The 22,437-nt window shown below is 42.3% G+C and overlaps 1 protein-coding gene across 2 annotated transcripts in view; it reads right to left on the reverse strand.

Moving 5' to 3' along the window:
• myom1b (myomesin 1b) overlaps positions 1–12,031 on the reverse strand; it is a 47,209-nt gene extending 35,178 nt beyond the window's left edge. The window contains exons 1-8 of one of the 2 annotated variants that reach the window (XM_079489056.1): positions 11,896–12,025; positions 11,104–11,355; positions 7,284–7,427; positions 6,581–6,749; positions 4,860–5,017; positions 4,510–4,602; positions 2,020–2,108; positions 795–836 (exon numbers count right to left, since the gene is read on the reverse strand). In XM_079489056.1, the coding sequence (XP_079345182.1) occupies positions 795–836; positions 2,020–2,108; positions 4,510–4,602; positions 4,860–5,017; positions 6,581–6,749; positions 7,284–7,427; positions 11,104–11,261 (853 nt within the window). In that variant the 5' untranslated portion in view covers positions 11,262–11,355; positions 11,896–12,025. Of the gene's footprint in view, positions 1–794; positions 837–2,019; positions 2,109–4,509; positions 4,603–4,859; positions 5,018–6,580; positions 6,750–7,283; positions 7,428–11,103; positions 11,356–11,895 lie in introns of both variants that reach the window. The other variant, XM_079489057.1, reaches the window with a different exon arrangement.
• Between the last annotated feature and the right edge of the window lie 10,406 nt (positions 12,032–22,437).

A 22,437-nucleotide genomic window follows, 5' to 3' on the forward strand; every position in this document is an offset into this window, starting at 1 on the left:
TTTGATAACCACTATACTTCAAATTACACACTGGTATCAAATCCGTACTCGGTATCGACCAATACGGCAGTATCGGAATTGGTATCGACAAAATGGTATCGGTACATCTCTATTTTCAAGTTGGCCCTGATCCAGAAAAGGTTGCAGAGAACCTCTGCCCTATAGACGAATCTGCCGAGCGGCAACCATAACCACGATATCAAGCGGCAATAATGGGAGCCGATTGACACCGCAGTTATGATTGTGCCCAGGTCAGCGCTCTGCAGATTTGTCTAGACATCATGCATAGTAGTCCATTATGAATAAGCAATCATCCATGCATGTCCCAGGCAGGCAGCATGGGTAATGTAACGTTAATAATATATTACAATATATCATTGCTGTCGGGTAGAAATCTCTTATCTCCATATTTTAACTTTTTTGTAAATTAATGCTCTGGCCTACTTGATCATGTTACAGCGTCACACAAAAGTATCAAAAATAACAGATGTGCAAGTGGCTCGATTTGAGCTAGTCTATCTGCTATTTTTGACATTTTTTAATTTGAATCCTGAATCCTGTTTTGGACATATGAGCTTTGAACCCGGCAGACACGATATATGAGCAATTCTGACAATGTCAGATACATGAATATGTTAATATAGAAAATAGAAACTAATTATATTATTTATTATTATATAATTATATAAATTATATTATTTGTTATATTATGTATATATATTTATAATATTATTTATTCATAATAAATAATACAAAATTAGGCTACAAGTTACAAATTAAACTCTCAAACCTACGTCTGGGTGCAGGCAGTGCCTCATCGACTTCACCCTTGAATCCTGAGAGGAAGAACATATTTTCGTTACTATATATTTGTGGAATACAAAACGTCATACCACCTGGAGATATAAAGTCCACAATGGATTGAGTATAGCCTCTGAGAAACATGCATATGTAAACTATTGTATATTGTGTAAATGTACAGTATGTGCATGTGATGTCTGATTCTTCAACATTAAGACGTGGTTGTATTTTAAACACAGTTAAAGCAACACTATGGCAAAGTCGTGGTGGAGAGGGTATATGGCTCGGTGATCTAAGGCAGGGGTTCTCAACCCGTGGGTCGCGACCCCTCAGGGGGTCGCCAAATTATTTTGGGGGGTCCCGAGACATTGCCAAAGCATTTCCGGGGGTCCCCGGCCAAAAACATTGAGAACCCCTGATCTAAGGGTTGCTTCTCTGCTTATTGCAGATGATGTGGTCCTGATGGCACCATCGGTCCGAGACCTTCAGCTCTCACTGGACTGACGACGGACTGACGATCAGCATCTCCAAATCTGAGGCCATGGTTCTCAGCAGGAAACCAATTGTGCAGTCCAAGTAGGGAATGAGACATTACCCCAGGTGAAGGAGTTTAAGTATCTCAGGGTTTTGTTCACGAGGGGGGGGGTAGGGGCGGTATTGCAGTCGCTGTACCGCACTGTAGTGACGAAAAGGGAGCTGAGCCAGAAGGCAAAGCTCTCTGTCCAGTGTCTACCGAGCAATCTTCGTTCCTACTCTCACCTATGGTCATGAAGTGTGGGTCATGAGAATAAGGTCACGAATACAAGTGGCCGAAATGAGTTTTAGCTTAGGTGGTTACGATGCCTTTCGAGCATCTCCTTAGGGAGGTCCTCAAGGGACGTCCCACTTGGAGCTGACCCAGAGGCAGACCATGGCGCAGATGGAGGGATCACATCGACTCACTGACCTCGGGATCCCCCAGGAGCAAGTTACTAATGTTGCTCTGGAAAGGGAAGTCTGGAGCTCTCTGGTGGAGCTGTTTCCCCCGCGACCCGACTACGGATACGCAGTTGAAGATGGATGGATGGATGGATGGATGGATGGATGGATACTTGTAGATGACTATAAGCCCTGTTCCCCTGACCCCTTGGTGCAATGACAGTATACAGTTAAATCTGGAGAGTGAGTGAATTATTCTGTGTAGTGAACGATGATGATGATAGACTTATCAAAACGTACTCTTAACGACGACGGAGGCATATGTGGACAGCTCTCCCTGAGCGTTCATGGCGGAGACGCGATACTGCGCCGTGTCATCAAAATCACATCTGAAAGAAGAGAAAGCGTCACATTAGTAATGTCCTGCATGGGCTCACGTGGCCATAGCACCACAGCCCTCTCAAAGATGTAAATAATATTATCAGCCATGTGAGCCCCCCTACTGTAGAGTCTCATAACCTCATGCCGAGGATACTTTGGGAATAAATAGATACGCGCTGGTGATGTCATATATGTACTGTACCAGGTGCTGTCCCAACTCAATGTGAAAGTTACTGGTGTGAGAAAGCCTTTGTGAAACCAGCAGTGAAACTAGGTCAGGAATCCTAACCTTAACCTCAGTTAAACAAATACAAGAATGCAAGAACCACTGAGGGCAAGCGGTCCGCAAAAGGAGAGGGAGGGAGGGGGGGGGGGGGGGGGGGGGGGGGGGGGGGGGGGGGGTGAGTGTTTGCGGCAAGCGCTCCGGTTACCCTTGGGACACTCACTGTGATACAGTAAGTGACACAGCAACAGATAAAATTAACAACTGGCGTGTTTATGTTAATCTATAGACTGAGCACCTGGATCATAACAACACATTTCTTTTTGGTGGTTATATATTCTGTGTACAATTATTCATTTCACTGTAATTCAACGACCCACTGTAGAAATTATTTAAGCATACCAAGCAAACAAATAACTATATATTTACCATTTAAAAAAACAGACAAAACAACCCCCCTCATATATTTAAATCTTTATAGTTGTATTCCTTCCTTCCTTCCTTCCTTCCTTCCTTCCTTCCTTCCTTCCTTCCTTCCTTAGGCACTTTTCTTTATTGACATGGTCCAAAAATAAACCATGAGATGAGCCCATCTTTCTAGACTATTTTTACATGACCATGTTGTAAACTCAAGAGATTACTTGAGTCTTCTTGTCTAACTCATAACTCATGGGCCTCTGGAACCCGTGCCCATGTCCGTTGTTTGGCAGATCATAGAGTGAGTTAAAGCTGCTAGAAGCAATAATAGGCTATGTCAAAAATGTAATTACCTTTTTTTTTTTTGGTATTCAGGCAATGGGTTAAACGCTTAAGGACAGAGGCATTAATTCATCTTAAGCACCAATTACCCTCTCGCCCCAAGAACAAATACAAATTATAACAACTATGACAAACTGTCTCTTGATCTTTGAGCAGAGCCACCTGCCAGTGAGCTCGTATAAGGTTTTCTCCTCCGAGACCCTTTTTCCACCGAGGTAGAACTTTTTTTCCCGCCATATTTGAACCTAATTAATTGATTCAGATCACAAAAAATTGTTTCGGAACTGGAAACAAAAAATACTTCTTGTGGGAACCAAAGCGGGCGTGTCACTATTCAGGTTGGAAGATGCAGATATAAACCATCATAAAAAGACATGACCTTGGACACAATCAAAAAGTCTCAATAGAAAAGCAGGGAGACAAAATAACTACCCCAATTAACTCATTCATCGCCACCAGGTGGCGCCAAAAGTCCCAGACCGCCACCATTTTTATTTTTTTTATTTTTTTCAAACAATAAATCTATAAAAAACACGAAAAACACGTCCTTGGCGCTCCAGGACATCATGAAAAATAAGTTAAATAAGACCTTGGCACTTAACCATACAGGTGTGACAAAATTACATTGTATTAATTACAAAAGTGACATAGTGTCGCTTTAAGCATTACCCTCTCACTCAAAAAGCGAATGCAAATTACTATGATAGACTGTCTCATGATCTTTGAGCGGAGCCACCTGGCAATTTTTCTCTGAGCTCTAATAAGGTTTCCTACTTAGAGTAAGATTATATTACAAAACAAAAGCTGTTATACTATATGTTGAATGACAGATGACTGTGGCCTGCTGGCAAGGAGTTGCCACAATAAGCAGCCCAGTCACTGTAGTTGAAGGACACGTCCCAACCATAGACTGTAGAAAATAGTCCCAACAAAAAGAGTATTATACAACTATTATTTGTTTATTGTAAATGGCAGGTAATGGACAGGGGTTTAATTTTCAGTTATTGTGATAAAAAACTAAACTAAACTCACAATAATTGAATCACAGAGATCTTAATTTATAGTGACATTTTCTGCCGTCATATTAGCTTTTGTTGAGCTGCAAATTCCATACCTTGCGGAGCGGTCTTGATATCGGAAGGTCGCCAGTTCGAATCAGCGGTCCGACACGTTAAAATTACCACCGCTGAAGTGCCCTTGAGCAAGGCATTGAACCACTACCATGAAATGTTCTATGAGCAGGGCCTGGCTGGAAACAAGTTCTTGAGCTTAGCCCAGATACCCTGGGTAAATATAGTAACTTTGCTTTACTTTGCTTTTGCTTTAAATCGTCTATAGGCCTACTTGATAAAACTGACCTGTAAAGAGTGCATCCACAATAATAATCGTGTAATGTCATTTTCATATCGTCTAGTGCTCAGACTTACCTGTTGATCTCCAGTGAGTGCACATTGTAGCTGCTCTCCAGTTTGTACTTGCCCGGATGGGCCATGGGTTCAATTGTCACATTGTTCTTGTACCTTGGTGTGAGAAGCAGAACAGGGAGTTGGTTTAAGACAGATAGAAGCAGAAAGTACTTTGAAAATATACAAAAGAGTGAAGATGATTAATGTCAGGAAGAATAATATTGTCAAAATGTTTTGTCAAATGAAGAATGACAGAGACCATTTGTGTGCGCCCGTGTGTGTGTGTGCGCGCCCGTGTGTGCGCCCATGTGTGTGTGTGTGTGTGTGTGTGTGTGTGTGTGCTTGCGTGCGTGGGTGTGTGTGACACCTACCAGACCACCCGTGGGTCAGGCCACCCAGAGACGGTGCAGTGCAGTCGCACACACTGCTTCTCCCACACGGTGTGGGAGCGTGGCTTAATCACAAACTCCGGGGGGTGCATCAGGCTATCCTCGTTCATGCGCTTGAAGTGCGCCTCGTGGTCATAGATCTATAGGGATATGTTGCAATCATTTAGCATTATGAAGATTCTAGTATTTAAACGAGTAGTTCTCCTAAACAATTACTTAATTTCTATCAATTACACACTCCCCTTGAATTCATGGAGATTTAGTTTTAGTTTTCCTAAGCCATTAATTTGATGACCGGCAGAGTCTCTGGTAGGCTACTACCGAGTCTCCTATTGACTGATGACCTAGTGATCAAATTATTGGCTCAGGAATGCGACAAAAACAAAAAATCTCCATGACTTCAAGGCTTCATAGAAAATAAGTAATTTTTTGGGTGAACTATTCCTTTAACCCCTGGCCTAAGTGTAAGCAAAAACATAAAAAACATACCCTGATGACAAAGAATTCACAATGCAAGACCAAAGCAAAGTAAGCATGCAAACTACATGCGCCTTCTGCATGTGTGTGTGTGTGTGTGTGTGTGCATGTGGAGCATGTGGCAAGGAAAGGCTACATGTATGTAGCCTCTTTCTGAATGCTGATTATTATGTCCTATAAATAGTTTTGAAGCTAACTAGTGAAGTTGTGAATTCAGTAGCAGTCAATCAGTCTCATAATGTGGCAACACCATCGGCGTGGACACTGCCACGACCTGTGTCTCAAGAAACAGGATAGCCTGATAAATGTTTGACCCGGGACTATTTGCCAGAGTGGGGACAGTTTAAAGACAGTGTAAAGGGGTCTCTGCGGCTTTTATGATCCTTAATGAATGGGCAGGCAGGGTATTTGGTGACATAACCACCAAGGGACATTCTGTAAATAGACTCCTTGGAGAAGAAGTGAGAAGTGGCAAATTGCCACTAGGTCTAACCTCACGTCACCAGGCTTTACACCACGGAGGAAAGCCTGGTATTCATTCTAAACTTAGCGCCTGTGATCTGGGTTTAGAAAAAAAAGAAAAACATTGTGTTCCGTACCGGTGGTGTGTTCCGGTTGTCTTGGCAACCCACATAATGCGAAACAATTAGTTTAGTCGGGCTAGTCGTGCTACGAGTTAGAATAAAAGATGGATATACTGTACCAAACGATTATTATACCAAAAGAAACAAAAAGATTCTACCAATTACCAAACTATACACGTTTTAAACTAGGGCAATCGTTTTGGAGGTGCATGCCAGGTTCCGGTCGTGAGTTCCGGCCGCCTGATGACATAAAGCTTTTTCCACTCAGACCGGATCAGGAACCCGGAAATGGTATTGATCCCAGGCTACTCTAAGCCATAACCATTGTTGGAAAGTAACTACTGTGTGGTGAGACACAGCAGTATATAACTAGTAAACAAACCAATCTGTGATGTCATCAAGAAGAAGAATCAAATTTACCGTATGATGTCACAAAGTTTATTTTCTCGTCACAAGTTAACACCTTACGCAGTATGAGAAAACTGGAATGCGTCGTAGGCCTACACAGTTGACCCTGATGTCACAAAGGTGAATACCTTCATCCGTGTTGTAAAAATAGAAATCATCACTAAAATAGAAAACACTCATCCGCGACGTCACTGAACAGAATACCTTCCTCTTACAGGGATCCACACCACTAACCCTTTTGTTCAGAGAGATGCGCTGGGCTGACTCGCGCATGGCCAGCTTCCTGGAGGCTTGCTCAGACATTTCCGTCTCCAGCCCACTGGTGAACAGATTTATTTGGGCCATGTATGCAGAGTGTCCCCTCGCCTCCTCTGTATTGGACAATCCCGTGGCAAACTCTTGACTATGGGAGTTAACGATAAGAGCCGGTATGGGGAGTAAGGTAAAACATTAAAAGTTACAGGACTTCTCTAGACGTGGCGAAACATCTGGTTAAGAACAGTGGTGGATAGTAACTAAATACATGTACTCAAGTACTGAACTTAAGTACAATTTTCAGTACTTTTACTTCTATTCGACTACATCTCAGAGGCAAATATTGCACTTTTTGCTCCACTACAATTATTTGAAAACTTTAAGTTACCAGTTACTTTGTAGCTTTTTATTATTATTACAAAACAATAAACATGCATTTATCACTTCATCCCTATATACTTCGGCTACTTGAAAATAGACGTTCTACAAGCTCACGTGTCGCTTTGTGACGCGTTGTGAGCTTGTATGTAGAATATGAAATGGGACATTCTGCATAATGAGTACTTTTACTTTTGGCACTTTTACTTTTACTTTCAGAGTATTTCTGCATTGCATTATTGATACTTTCGCTTAAGTAAAACATTTGAGTACTAGCTTTTTCCACCACTGGTTAAGAATTTACCTGCGGAAGAGAGGCACAACATAGCCGATGATGTGGTTCTCTTTGTCCACAGCCAAATAAGATGGCTTGGACCTCTTGGGCAGCAGAGGGCTCACTCTGCTGTCCTCCAGCGAGTCCAGACCAGAGTACGAAGACACTCTAAGTCTGAAGATAATATGCAGTACAACATACTGTCAGCCTGCTGGTATACAGTAGTATAGTGCCCAACAAAAACAACATGTCACCAATATACCCAATATGATATGGGGATGAAGCCATGGTCATGAGGGTGAGATGAGATATGTATTAATATGCAGTAGGGTGGTGAATGGTTAAATTTGGAAGACGTGCTCTTTTATATGTCTAAAAGTAATTTCCTCTTTAAAACAAACAATACGTGATCATCACTCACTGAGTAAAACTGAAAGCTGTAGGCATCAGAAGAAACGGAATCTGCTCAAATAACCAACATTCAACAAATCAACATTGGACGACTCGCTCAAAGAGCCACAAGCATCACAGATCCCATTTAGAATTACCACTATTCGAATAATGAAATTAATACAATAAATCAAATAGCAATCTGTCCACTGTAGCGTTCAGGCTCTGTAAGGGAAGGTCAATACTCTCATCTTGTTTCTCTGGAATCAATACGGCTCTTGGCGCTTACTAGGAGCTTCCTTGCTGGCAACTGGCAAGCGTAGAAAAGAATAGCTTGGTAACAAGAGTGGAACGGAACAGAATGTGTCTGAGTGACTGTCCCTCTTCGCAGACCTTTGAGGCATCTGGGAATGCCCATTGCCATTCAGGGATAATGGTGAAACGCTTGTCGGGATGGATTAGGATGAAGAGGACCTCCTCAATCCCACCATGGAGAAGTGGCAAAGATGGAACCAACTGATGAATGGTAAAGTGTGTGTTCTTAAAAAGGATGCGTCCCTCTCAACACATCCTGTGTTTGGCTTGGCACAAAAGTTTAGTTATATCCGTACATATACTGTTACCTTCAGCACCACATATGTTGACAACATTTGGCATGTTGATATACATTGCCATAGTATATTGAGTGATGACATCCTCTTGCTCTCTAACGTTATACTCTGTTACACACTCTCTGTTAGTAAAAATCACACCTGTGTGAACTGAGTGGTGTAAGGTCTTATATAGACTGATCAACTGTGGTCTGACGTAATGTCTGACGTAATGAAATCACACCCGTGTGAACAGGGTGACCATAGCAACCATTCTCATTTTTTGGTACGAACAGACACGTAAACTAACAAAGCTCATTTTTTGGTACGAACAGACACGTAAACTAACAAAGCCAGTTGTAGGAGTGGTTTACACCACTCAAAACTAACAAAGCCAGTTGTAGGAGTGGTTTACACCACTCAAAAACCTACTGCAGGCTTCTGCTAGCCACTCTGGAAGGAGACAACCAGAATATTACTTTATCAGCCTTATATCAATCAACCTTTTTTTATACAATGTTCTGATTAGCTGAGTGTTGTGTTTTAATAATCTCTCAGTCTCCACCATGCAGGCCTAAGGGTGGGGTATGTTTTTGCGCCTGTCCATCCATCCATGTGTGTGTGTGTGTGTGTGTGTGTGTGTGTGTGTGTGTGTGTGTGTGTGTGTGTGTGTGTGTGTGTGTGTGTGTGTGAGCAGCTAATCTCGGGCACTGTTGAATTGATGGGAAGAAAAGCAACAAATCCACCCAAATCTAACCAACATAGAGAAAATGATTTCACTTACACCCATAGGGGTGCCACAAATGCTACATGTAACTGTTTGTTGCAGAAATGTGCATTTCAACGCCAGATTAGGCACACATGGTCTTGTGAGTCATGTGACAATGAAAAGGTTAAAATATCCACACACTGTTTTAAAGCTCCCAAACCCTTGTATTTAATTCCTAAGTCAATACGTTTCATGCGATAATGAATGACCATCAAACAGGGTTTTGATACTGTTTGTCTGTAATTAGCGTCACAAATTTGTGGGTGGAGCGTTTTTCGAACAAAAAACACTATTATTAACGCAACAACCAATCATTCCCGAATTGGAATCACACGTTGAGGGGATTATATAGAGCCCAGCTCCAAAAGCGTTTTCAATTCTGCCAATAGGGGGCTCCACAAATGTGAATAGCTGCACCATCTCTTGTGCATTATTTTGCCCCACAGGCCACGACTGACACAGCCCTGGGTAGGCCATCCTGGCCTGGTGTGCCACACTCTTCTACTTGTCAAATAAAATATTTCACTGTGACTCAATCATCACATGCCGGGGAATCTAACATTCCCAAAACTAGGCTATGACTGTAGATAATGCAAACGTAATATAGTAAAACAGTTTGTACCTCTGCTCCAGAGAACTCACTAACGTTCTGGACCAGACCTAGTTTGTACCATAACTGTGGCTGCAATTTACTACAGCTCTGTTGACATTTGAGTGAACATGTTGCTTGTATACCAGCTAACAGAACTAAAGCCCGGTAAGTTGCTTGTCTTTTAGTATGAGGCCGTTCACTACAGAAATTCCATACCGAAACGATACTGGTCGCTAGCACAAATCTGAAATGTCTTGCAGCACATACAAATTGCAAATACACATTGCAAATACAAACTAGGCCTATTGGACACCACACCATCATCAAATGTCCTACTTCTCCAGAATAAAGAATTCAGACCAGGCTGTGAGCTCGATTAACTGAAGTGAAATCTAACAACATCACACCATCATTGACAACAGCATACTGTGCCACACAATCCATTACAGTCAAATATGTTATAGCCTAATATATTCAGGTTGGGCAAACTTTAGACTAACTTTAGACTATCAAACGTTAATAATATACACAAAACTGTGGAGGACACCATACACTCTCTTAAACAAAAAAATAATAATACTTATTTTCTATCCATCAGATTGTTTTGTTTTTGTTGCATTCCTAAGCCAATAATTTGATGACTGGCGGAGACAATTGAGTGTCCTACTGAGTCCTCTACTGACCGAAGACCCTGTCATCAAATTTGAAAGCAAAAACAAAAGAATCTCCATGAATTCAAGGCTTCATGGGATGTGTAATTCAGAGAAAATAAGTCATTTTTTGGGTGAACTACTCCTTTAAATCTCCCACAAACATATGACCAACAGGAGCGCAGGTCTCTGACGGAACAGAGAAAGCGTAACACGACTCATGTTACCACCCACACGTAACACACGTGTGGGTGGCCAAGCTATTTCAGTCTATGTCTACAGTACACCATATACCATAACATGGTATTATACAGCACATTCCATACGGCATATATTAATATCCATAAAGGAATCAAAACTGGACCCACAATCACCAGATATTGCAACAGATCTGGTTTTATATATTTGTTGTGGGTGTAGAGTGGGGTTAAAGCCAAGGTATACAATCAGTAAGTAAAGGGCATTAGCAGCATATATCAACACAAGCGCGCCGTCGCATCATGCATCTACGTCGTGCCAATGAAGAGGAGGTGCACGGAAATTCATGCAGGATTCATGACCATAATTCAAAGGAGTTAAAAGACAGATAGTCAGCCAGAGTCATGGAGAAATATCAGCAGTACTGTAGGCCTACGTGGGCTATGCGGATGGGTCAGAGAGGTGGGAGAGGGGGGGTGTAATCCAGCATGGGGTGATGGAAGGTAGTCTGGCGGTTCAGACTGGCAAAGGGGAGGGGTGGTGTAGTAGGTGATGGGGTTATGGGGGCAGCAGGGATTTCCACTGTGACAATGGGATGGATAGACTGATGGAGGGGTGAGTATATACTGTAAATCATCATCACCTTCCTCCTCCACCTTACCCCCTGCTGGCGCTGCTGGCGCTCCTGGAGCTGCTGCGTGCAGCGTAGTTGCTGCTGGCGGATTGGTAGCGGCTAATGGTGGACTCCGTCTCCCGGCTGCGGTAGCCACGGTCATAGTGGCGATGCTGCTTCTGGTAGAATGGTATAGACCCCGACATCCTGGGCAGACAATGCTTCTCCTGGCTGGCACGAGAGCCCTGAGTGGCCGACTGTCTTCCTGCCTAACTGTCTCTCTCTGTGCTTTTAGCTATACTGTTCAAAAGCAGTTGGGTTGAATGTTAACATGTTGGATAGAATGATAGGCCTAACAGTAAGCCAGCCATGAGTATAATGTTCTGTCATGGACAGTGAATGATTTCGTTTGAGTGGTCAGCTTCAAATGCCATGTAGCCACACAAGGCTGTATAGCTACAGGGAGCATTAGATTCTAATTACATTGTGCTTTTATTTGTTTAAACAATGGGCAATCAGCCAAAGGTTTTTTTTTCTTTCTTTTTAGGTAATGAGATAGATTTGTTGTGAATGATTAGTCAATCAAGTTTATATAACTTGTATTCATTATATTTCAGCTAAGAAATATAATTCCTTCTTCAAAGAACAAGTCCACGTCCTATACATAAGGAAGCCAAATTCGCTGGCATGACATGGCACATAATTGAGTCAGGCAATCAGGCAGCTTATATCAACAACATGCATGTCCAGATAGAATTATGCAACACAGTAAATGTACAGTCACTCTCACATTGTCCCTGCAGCCAGGAACAGTGCACTCAGATTGTCAAGACCACTTACCCTGGCCAAAAAGCCACTAAGTCCCAACTTCAGAGGAAAAGATGGTCCAACTCCACACTGGTGATATCCTGGTTAAGCAACAGGTAGGTGCGCTTACAGAGGACAGGGCTGCGGGCTACACACAACAAAAATAATGTTGGCACTGAGGGGAATGTCACCGCAGCAGTCGCGTCCTTTTATGGTGAGGGTGCAGATAAATATAGCCTGGAGTGCAACAGACCTAGCCAGTGGGCCTCAAGCATGGATGCATTCAGGCCTCGAGCTCCTTTTAGTGCAGGCAGGGATCTTCAACGTTTTTCAGGCCAAGGGCCCCTTAGCTGAGCCAGAGATGAAGCAGGGACCCTCACTACTATACACAATTTTTTGGCTAATGTTCCTCTCAGAATAGGGATGCTATAGGGTTCAATATTATACTGTATAATTCTTATCACACAAAGATTTGGCAGACTCCCTGTAACTATCTGGGCCCCTAGGAGTCCCGGAGCCCTTATTGAAGAACCCTGTTTTAGTGTACTTCATTATATGACCATGTCACATGCGTAGGTTTTCAGTTGAAAATCTGTTATTTTTGGGCAAACAACTTTTGAACATGTATTCATAGTTTCAGGGATGGGATGTGTGAGAACGGGACTTCCACAGAAACAATGTTTGGATATCAGAGGGCCGATCCACTGCCAATGTCACATCAAGTCAAATTATATTAAACATAAAAACAAAACAATATTAAAGTAACAAAAAACGACAAAACCAAAGGAGTTCAATGTACACTACACACACACACACACACACACACACACACACACACACACACACACACACACACACACACACACACACACACACACACACACACACACACACACACACACACACACACACACATATATTAAACAATAAACTAGAAAAAGTGCCTCTCGGCACAGGTCTCCACCAGGGCAAGTCAGGTTGTAGCCTCCTGGTGGCGCTATAATAGGCCAATGTGAAAAGGGTGCCATTTGTTCTTATGCCTTTGATGGCAATTGGATGATTTGAGGCATTTTGTTCCAGAAATGTGTTTTGCAAAAATCCACCTGTTGGTGGCTCTATAAGAGCTACGTTCATGATTTGAGGCTTTTTGTTCAAAATGGGCCAGTCCTGCAAACTTTGAAAGCCAATGTTAGCCAATTTGGATGGAATATGAAATATCGGACAGATATCCGTCTTGAGCACATGATGACTATAGAGATACTGTGAAACAATTTGAGTGATTTTTGGACAAAATCTGGAGGAGTAATTGCAAAGAATGTGTTTTACAAAAGTCGGCCTCCTGGTGGCGCTATAACAGGCCGTTCTGGAACAATTGGGGCAGAGGTTCATCGTTGGCATCTAGGGAGTGGGTGTGCAAAGTTTGGCATGGATCGGGTGCCGGAGATTAGCTGGTAACGGACTGACACACGGACACACGGACGGACGGAGTGCAAAACATACTCTCTCCCCATGACTTCGGCCTGGTGGAGACAATAAACAAACTGGATAACTGTAATGCACTAAATGCAGTACATGCTTGATGTTTCCCATATTAAACTCTTTAGAGGTGAAAATCCTTGTTATCCCATTGTTGAATATACTGTGTGTACAGGACCACTAAAGGTTGTCTTGGCAGTTTATAATCTCAGCTGTGACTGTTGCTATCTTTAGCCATTCTATTGTTACTTCACATACATCAAATGCCTAGCTGTCTCCAGTCCAGAGACGCCCTTTCTCTCTCTCTGCATGTATGCAATGTATGGCAGGGCAGATGCATGATTGAAACATTGCGTCTTCTCATCGCGGAAAATAGCAAGTCAACCATGTCACTCTATAGCCAAGAATGACTTTGCTTTATGGTGATGAGTGAAAGAGATATTTATAATTATAATAATTAGAACAGCATTCGTGGCCATTTCACAGATACTGTATAGGCGACTACACGTGAAATGGCCATCAAATCATGTCATAGTATTATATATTTCATATTATGCAAGCTACGCTAAACCCTATAATAAAATGTTTGCTTGTTTACTGGGTTCATTACATATAGTCTCTACTACCCTGTCTAAAGGAGTAGGTTCACACAAGAAATTACTTATTTTCTATCAATTACAATAATTCTCAATCTCCTACTGACCGATGACCCGGTCAACAAATTATTGACTTAGGAACAGAGGCGTATCTACAATAAGGCGAGGGCAGGCGCCCGCCTGTCCAAATCCATTTCTGGCCTGGCCAAAATCCATACAATGAGAAAAAAGACGACAAAAACAAGACCTGAGAACTATTAATGGACAGCTGATTGGCCGTTGCGGTAGAGCGCGACCCTCAATCACCCATTGGAATGTAAATGCATGCCTTTCAGCCTTTGTATCCTACTCGTCTGGCAGGTATATCTCTTTGAAAACCTTTAGTGCTACGAGTGTGCGCGGGGAGATGACAATTAACACTTATCTTGCCTGTCCAAAACATAATTCCTGGATACGCCACTGCTTAGGAATGCGACAAAAACTAAAATCTCTCAATGAATTGTGTGTGTATGGTAATTGTTTGTAATACCGGTAATTACTTTTTTGGGTGAACTACCCCTTATTTTCCAAATAGCACATTGGGTGAATTAAGTATATTCCTGTCAGAAATGTCCAGACTTTAATGCCCTGTCTAACACCTATACTACAGACATCAAATCAAACTCCATTAAGATGCCTGTCAGTGTCTGTCTTTCAGTAGCTTACAGTGAAAATATCCTGAGATTAACACTAACTACCAGAGTAGAACCCCCACACCCCAGTTACATAATAAACAGCTGTCAATATCAAGTTCATATAAATAATATTTTCCTTTAAATGACACATTAAATGCTGTTACTTTCACGCTGATAATGTACAACTAAACTGACTTGAGTGAATAAATGATAAGAATCTCAAAAAAATGAAATATTCTTTGCAAAGGGGGACATTCTAATTCATCAGCACAGAACATGCAGTTCAAACAAAGGATGTACGCACTTGGATTTCACTGTGTACTAACAATGATACATAATTTTTTACTATTTTGAAAAACACTTTTGAATAGTTCAACTAGCCGATCTACATCGACACGTTGTGAGCTTGTATATTGGCTATTTTAACTAGTCAAAAATGTTTTTCAAAATAGTAAAAAAGGCAAAGTAGTTCAGGGATAAGGGGTTTAGCATGGACGAAAATAGAGCCCTTAAACTCCTTGGTTTTGTTCACAAGTGAGGGGAGGATGGAGAAGGAGATCAGCCGAAGAATCGGAGAGACAGGGGCGGTATTGCAGTCGCTGTACCGCACTGTTGTGAGAGCTGAGCCAGAAGGGAAAGCTCTCACATTCCTAGCAATCTTCATTCCTATACTCTCACCTATGGTGATGAAGTGTGGGTCATGAGTCATGACCGAAAGAATAAGGTTGCGAATACAAGCAGACGAAATTAGTTTTCTCCGACGGGTGGCTGCAGGCATCTCCCTTGGAGATAGGATGGGTCAGTCACACGAGAGAGACTCGGAGTAGAGTCGCTGCTTTTTCACCTGGAAAGGAGTCCGCTTAGGTGGTTCGGGCATCTGGTTAGGATGCCTCTCAAGCGTCTCCCTAGGGAGGCCCTCGAGGCACGTCCCAATGGCAAAAGACCCCGGGGAAGACCAAGGTGCAGATGGAACCTGGCCTTGGAACGCCTCGGGGATCCCCCAGTAGGAAGTTACTAATGTTTCTCTGGAGAGGGAAGTCTGGACTCTGGTGGAGCTGTTGCCCCCACGACCCGACTACGGATAAGCGGTTGAAGATGGATAGATGGATGGACTTAACAATGACTCATCTCATTACATCCTGTGGTATTTCAAAGGGGAGGATCCCTTGCTATCACATATTCTATTTTAGCAAAGGGGGTCTTCCATTGCCAATGGGGTCTTCAGTATAGCTCTTGGGGCCTGTTATTTTGGCCATTGTGAGGATTAGGAATTGCACATCAAACATGCACACACAGGCGGGGTCATCGCCATGCTAGCCTTGGAAACCCAGACGTTTTATTGCCATGCTGGCTTATGATGGACATTTCTGTAATTGTTTTTGCCATGGACATACACAATGAGTGGACAATAACATTACCATAAACACACAAAGAAATAGCCCTGAATGACCAAAATAGGTCTGTAACTCTGAGAGTGTACGGATTTGCAAATAAAACATTTGAGAACAACTAATACTAGTGGAAACCTAATATGCCATATTGTCATAGTAAATAAGTGTATTCTGAAGAAAACCTGTAGACTTGACATTCAGTTACTACTGGGCTCAAAATAAGAACATTATAATGGTGTGTGTAAAAAATAAAATCAGTGGAATATGTTAGTTATACAATTCACTTCACTGAATTATTGTTGATGTTGAGTATTGATGATGAGGATCAATGATATATGCCGTTGGTTGGGGATTTTGCTCTTTACTTTTAATTTGATTTTATATTCCAATATGATCCACAACATTGTTAATTATGAATTCATTAGATTTACAATGCTGATTTTGACTGACATTCACTATTTCTGTTTAGCTAGGCCGACATATCCTGTTCATACATTGTTCTGTCTTTCCTCCTAAGCAAATTTTTGTTTGGGGGCTGGGACATGGAAATAGTGATGCTGCCTGTAGCCTATACTATAACTAAATGGAATTGTGCCAAGCCCCTAATAGTTGCTTCTTTTGGGATTGTTGTTTTCATAGACCTGATTAATTCTCTATCAACTGGCAACACTTGAAGTCCACTGTTGCCACACAATAACACATGGCATCAATCACTGTCACTCTCTTAACTCTCTCTCTCTCTGTCACGCACGCACGCGCGCGCACACATACACACACACACACACACACACACAGTGCACACTTTACCTTTGAGGTTGCTGTGTGTTTTCTATTTGCGGAACACTCCGGATCCCTTCACAATTTCCACCTGGAAAAAATGCAGCAGATCTAAATGTATTATTCCCCCCCCCCCCCCCCCCCCCCCCCTCCTCTATGATGATTTCCTGTTTTTGGTTATATAGAAAAGTGTATATTTGTAGTCTCTAAATGTTATGATTAATTGAACATGGTGGACCCTATTGTAAACAAGAGTAATGCTTTATGGTGTCATTGGTGTGTCGTCCATAGTTATAATAACAGTTTTGTATTAATTATCCAAGCTGTTACTTCAATCAATCAATCAATCAATCAATCAATCAATCAATCAAACAATGTACTGATGTACTGGTTAACAAGCTAAAAGCAATTGGTTTCGATAGCACATCAGTGAGCTGGATGCAATCCTACCTGGAGGGGAGAGAACAGATGGTGGAAGTGAACGGAACACTGTCCCCCCCCCTCCCAGTGAGCTGTGGCGTTCCACAAGGAAGCATACTAGGACCTCTACTGTTCCTAATATATGTAAACGACATGACTTCAGCCTGTGACTGCAACTTGTTCCTGTTCGCAGATGACTCAGCACTGCTGGTCTCGGACAGGGACAAACTGCAGGTTGAAAATGCCCTCAGCTCTGAACTCGGTAGAATCTGCACCTGGCTCGCTGATAACAAACTATCTTTACACCTGGGAAAAACTGAATCCATTCTCTTTGGCTCTATTAGTAATCTCAGCAAGGCAAATGGCTTCTTGGTTAGAGTGGGTGACAATGTTATCACACGTAAAGATGAAATGACCTACCTAGGTTCCATCCTGGAGGCTAATCTTTCCGGTGATAAAATGGCCACCAACGTAATCAAAAAAGTCAACCATAGAACAAGATTCCTCTACAGGATCTCCTCACTGGTCAACAAAAACACCTTGAAGACCTTAACAGGAGCCCTTGTACAGGGTTTCTTTGACTATGCATGCACCTCCTGGTACCACAGCACCTCAAAGGCCCTTAAAACCAGGCTCCAGACTTCCCAAAACAAACTGGTCAGGCTCCTACTTGATCTAGCCCCCCGAACCCACCTCACCCCTGCCCACTTCGACAGGCTGGAATGGCTTAGGGTCGACGACAGAGTACAGCATCTTGCAATGGGTCTGGTCCACAAGATTCGATACACCACCAAGATACCCATGTACCTGTCTAGATACTTCCTTAATGTTAACGAAGTCCACACCCACAACACCAGAGGGAGTGCAACGAACCATGTACAACCCAGATTCGGCACAAACAAGGGACTAAATTCTTTTCGCTCCTATGCCACCAAAATGTGGAACGCCCTACCAACTGTCATTAAGACATGCGAATCCCTTGACTCCTTCAAAACCGCTCTCAAAGGGCACCTACGGATGGCTGCAATTCGAAACTGGCCCCCGTAAAATCTGAATCCCCCCCCCCGCCCCCCCCTTTTTTCCCCTCACTGTATATATTTCTTTTCCCTTTTTACCTCCTTTTTGATGATTTCTTTTTTGATGAATTCCTGTTCTGTCTATAGAAGTGTCTATTTGTACGTCTCTAAATGTTTTGATGATTTGAACATGGTGGACCCTGTTGGAAACAAGTGTAATGCTTAATTGGGTCGTCCACTCACAGTTAACAGCCTTTGTATTGAGTTTGTGCTTGAAATGTACTGTAATTCTGCAAACTGTTAATAAATTCTTCAATCAATCAATCAATCAAACGTGGATGGCTGCTCCGGTAGTGCAACAATTTATCAGGCCCCTATCGCGACCCTTAATTACCTTTTCTGTATTTATGGATGACATGACATGTCGGTGCCAACGTCCCAGATACAGAAAGGTAACCAAGAAGGGCCTACACACTAGTACACAGCACTAACCTGACTCCGCCAGATGGGGCAGCAGAGAGTACATTGGGTTCCCCCCTCCTGCTCGGGGTAACCCAGTGTACTCTTTGCGGCCCCATCTGGCGGAGTCAGGTTAACACAGCACAGCACAGCAAATGATAGATTCTTCCTTGGGGGTCATGGTAGCCTTGATACAACACTCATTACAACGATCATTATGACCGATGATCGTCTTGATCCAAGGCTATAGGGTGCTTGTAGCTCTGATCCATAGCTCTAATGCCGTTGCAATGCCGTTGGCTACGGCATTAGAGCTATGGAGCAGAGCCTGGTTGCTCAGCCAGGTAGGCCTATAGCCTAGGCCTAGTGCACATACCGGTAGAAATGAAATGAAATGAAATCTATATTTACCCAGGGTATCTGGGCTAAGCTCAAGAACTTGTTTCCAGCCAGGCCCTGCTCATAGAACACATTTCATCGTAGTGGTTCAATGCCTTGTTCAAGGGCACTTCAGCGGTGGTAATTTTTTAACGTGTCGGACGGCTGATTCGAACTAGGAACCTTCCGGTATCAAGACCGCGCCGCCATCCGTTCGGCCACCGCTGCCACAATATATATAGACGGTAGTCTACTCCTACTTACTTACTTACGCCAAACTTTGGGCATAGGCCACAAACAAGTGCTCTCCAGGCATCCCAGTCTTGGGCCATTTCTCCAGCTGTCCCGTAGTGTCCCCACTCGGCCACTCCCCATGTGTGGTCAGATGATCTTTCTTCACATCTGCATACATAATGCGTGAGTGATCAGCCCTCGCTGCTATAGAGGGTATACGCATGCTTAAAGTGAATGGCACATCGAGTGGCAAAGCAATAGGCAAAGTTAGTTAAACATTGTTAAGTGTTGTTTAATGAAATCAGATAGGACTTTTCTGTTTGGATTCATGGGCTGCCAAGGCCAGAAAGTAGTTTTTTGCCACTCATTAGGCATTCCTGCATAACTTCCTGGTTTGATGATGATGTCACGCGCATACCCTCTAGTGCGCTTCCATAACGGTAGCCTATGTTTCCTATGTTAATAGCTCCCTCTAGTGGTTCAATATGACAATAGGCCAATAATATTTCCTGTGGCATAGGCCTACTCTTCCAAGCCAAATGAATGAATGAATGAATCATGAATGACAAACAAATACATAAATAAATGCATGAATAATAATAATAATAATAGTAATAACTAGAACTGCACTCTGTGGGGTGCCTACTTGCGGCCTACTTGTAGGCCTACTAGTAGGCCATAAATGGCCTACTAGTGCGCAAGCAGATTGATTGATTGATTGAAGAATGTATTAACAGTTTGCAGAATTACAGTACATTTCAAGCACAAACTCAATACAAAGGCTGTTAACTGTGAGTGGACGACCCAATTAAGCATTACACTTGTTTCCAATAGGGTCCACCATGTTCAAATCATCAAAACATTTAGAGACGTACAAATAGACACTTCTATAGACAGAACAGGAATTCATCATAATTCATAATTCATAATTAATCATCAGAGCGCGCAAGTACTGTCGTCTGTCGACCGCTACAAACTGTCAAATCTCAGCTTCTCTGTGAAAGAACGTTTGAACGTTTTTAAAACCAATGCCATATCAAGCACAAATTTATCATTACGTCATACGCTGCCACGGGACATGCATCGAAGCACCGGACAAAAAACACTACTTGCACGCTCTGCTTGCGCAAGTAATAATATAGTTTGACACTTAGGAAAGTGGTGTATTTAATCTATAATTGTAGTATTGGCACTACAAGGATAGATTTGTATATGTGTGTATGCAAGTTTGTCTGTAGGCCTAAGCTTAATTTAATAAATCAAATCAAATTTAATTTATTCAAAAACGCAGAATCTCATCAATATTGAGAAACCTTAGCATTAACATTTATAATGTCCCTCACATTTTCTTCAATTCAATTCAATCCTAGACTGGCATTTTGATCACAGTAAGTGGCAGTGACAGATGTCATTCAATTAACCTTTTATTGTTGATTCCCCACCGCCCCCTTTTTTCCCCCTCACTGTATATGTCTCTTTTCCCTTTTTACCTCTATGATGAATTCCTGTTCTGTTCTTTGACTATATAGAAGTGTCTATTTCTACGTCTCTAAATGTTTTGATGAATTGAACATGGTGGACCCTCTTGTAAACAAGTGTAATGCTTAATTGGGTCGTCCACTCACAGTTAACATTCTTTGTATTGAGTTTGTGCTTGAAATGTACTGTAATTCTGCAAACTGTTAATAAATATTTCAATCAATCAATCAATGCAATGGAACAATATCTCCTTAGCCTTAAATGTCTGTTGTTATTCATTGTGCATATTGAGTATTATGTCTTTGTCTGTGGTGGTAAATCCGTTTCCCCTTTGGGTATGAATAAAGTTAATCCAATTCAGTGTGAAAAACGATTCCTAGAGATGGATATAGCCTATTCCTGTTGGAGCTTTTTGGGACTCCAGGAGCCATGATCTTTCTTTTTCCATTACACCCTGGAACACATCCTTGAACTTATTAACAAATTATTATCACTCATGGACATACAATCCAATCATGACAGATGATACATCCGGTTTAAGCCATTCAGCTCTCTAGGCCCAAGGGAAAACAAACAGTGAGTGGGCGCTGTAGATGGATAGTTATTTTTCACCAATAGGATGGGTAAATGCAGAGGACAAAATTACAAGTTAGACTACATGTAGGCTACTACAACAACTAAAAGGGGAATTTTAATTTTTTGTATTATTATAATTATTAGTAGTAGGCTAGTAGGCCTAGTAGTAGTAGTAGTAGTAGTAGTAGCAGTAGTAGTAGTAGTAGTAGTAGTAGTAGTAATATGATACCCAGCATATAACTACAACAACAATTTCCTAAAACTCTTCTATTATGTTTGTTTTTAGGGCTTAAGAGGTGCAAATGTGAGTTATATTGATTGATTGATTGATTGAAATATGTATTAACAGTTTGCAGAAATACAGTACATTTCGAGCACAAACTCAATACAAAGGCTGTTAACTGTGAGTGGACGACCCAATTAAGCATTACACTTGTTTACAAGAGGGTCCACCATGTTCAATTCATCAAAACATTTAGAGACGTACAAATACACTTCTATATAGACAAAGAACAGAACAGGAATTCATCATAATGGAGGTAAAAAGGGAAAAGAAACATCTACAGTGAGGGAAAAAGGGGGGGGGGGATTCAGATTTTAGTTTCGAATTGCAGCCATCCGTAGGTGCCCTTTGAGAGCGGTTTTGAAGGAGTCAAGGGATTCGCATGTCTTAATGACTGTTGGTAGGGCGTTCCACATTTTGGTGGCATAGGAGCGAAAATAATTTAGTCCCTTGTTTGTGCCGAATCTGGGTTGTACATGGTTCGTTGCACTCCCTCTGGTGTTGTGGGTGTGGACTTCGTTAACATTAAGGAAGTATCTAGACAGGTACATGGGTATCTTGGTGCTGTATCGAATCTTGTGGACCAGACCCATTGCAAGATGCTGTACTCTGTCGTCGACCCTAAGCCATTCCAGCCTGTCAAAGTGGGCAGGGGTGAGGTGGGTTCGGGGGGTGAGGCCAAGTAGGAGCCTGACCAGTTTGTTTTGGGAAGTCTGGAGCCTAGTTTTAAGGGCCTTTGAGGTGCTGTGGTACCAGGAGGTGCATGCATAGTCAAAGAAACCTTGTACGAGGGCTCCTGTTAAGGTCTTCAAGGTG

The sequence above is a fragment of the Electrona antarctica genome (genome assembly GCF_951216825.1).
Source record: "Electrona antarctica genome assembly, chromosome: 20".
NCBI classification, from domain to species: domain Eukaryota; kingdom Metazoa; phylum Chordata; class Actinopteri; order Myctophiformes; family Myctophidae; genus Electrona; species Electrona antarctica.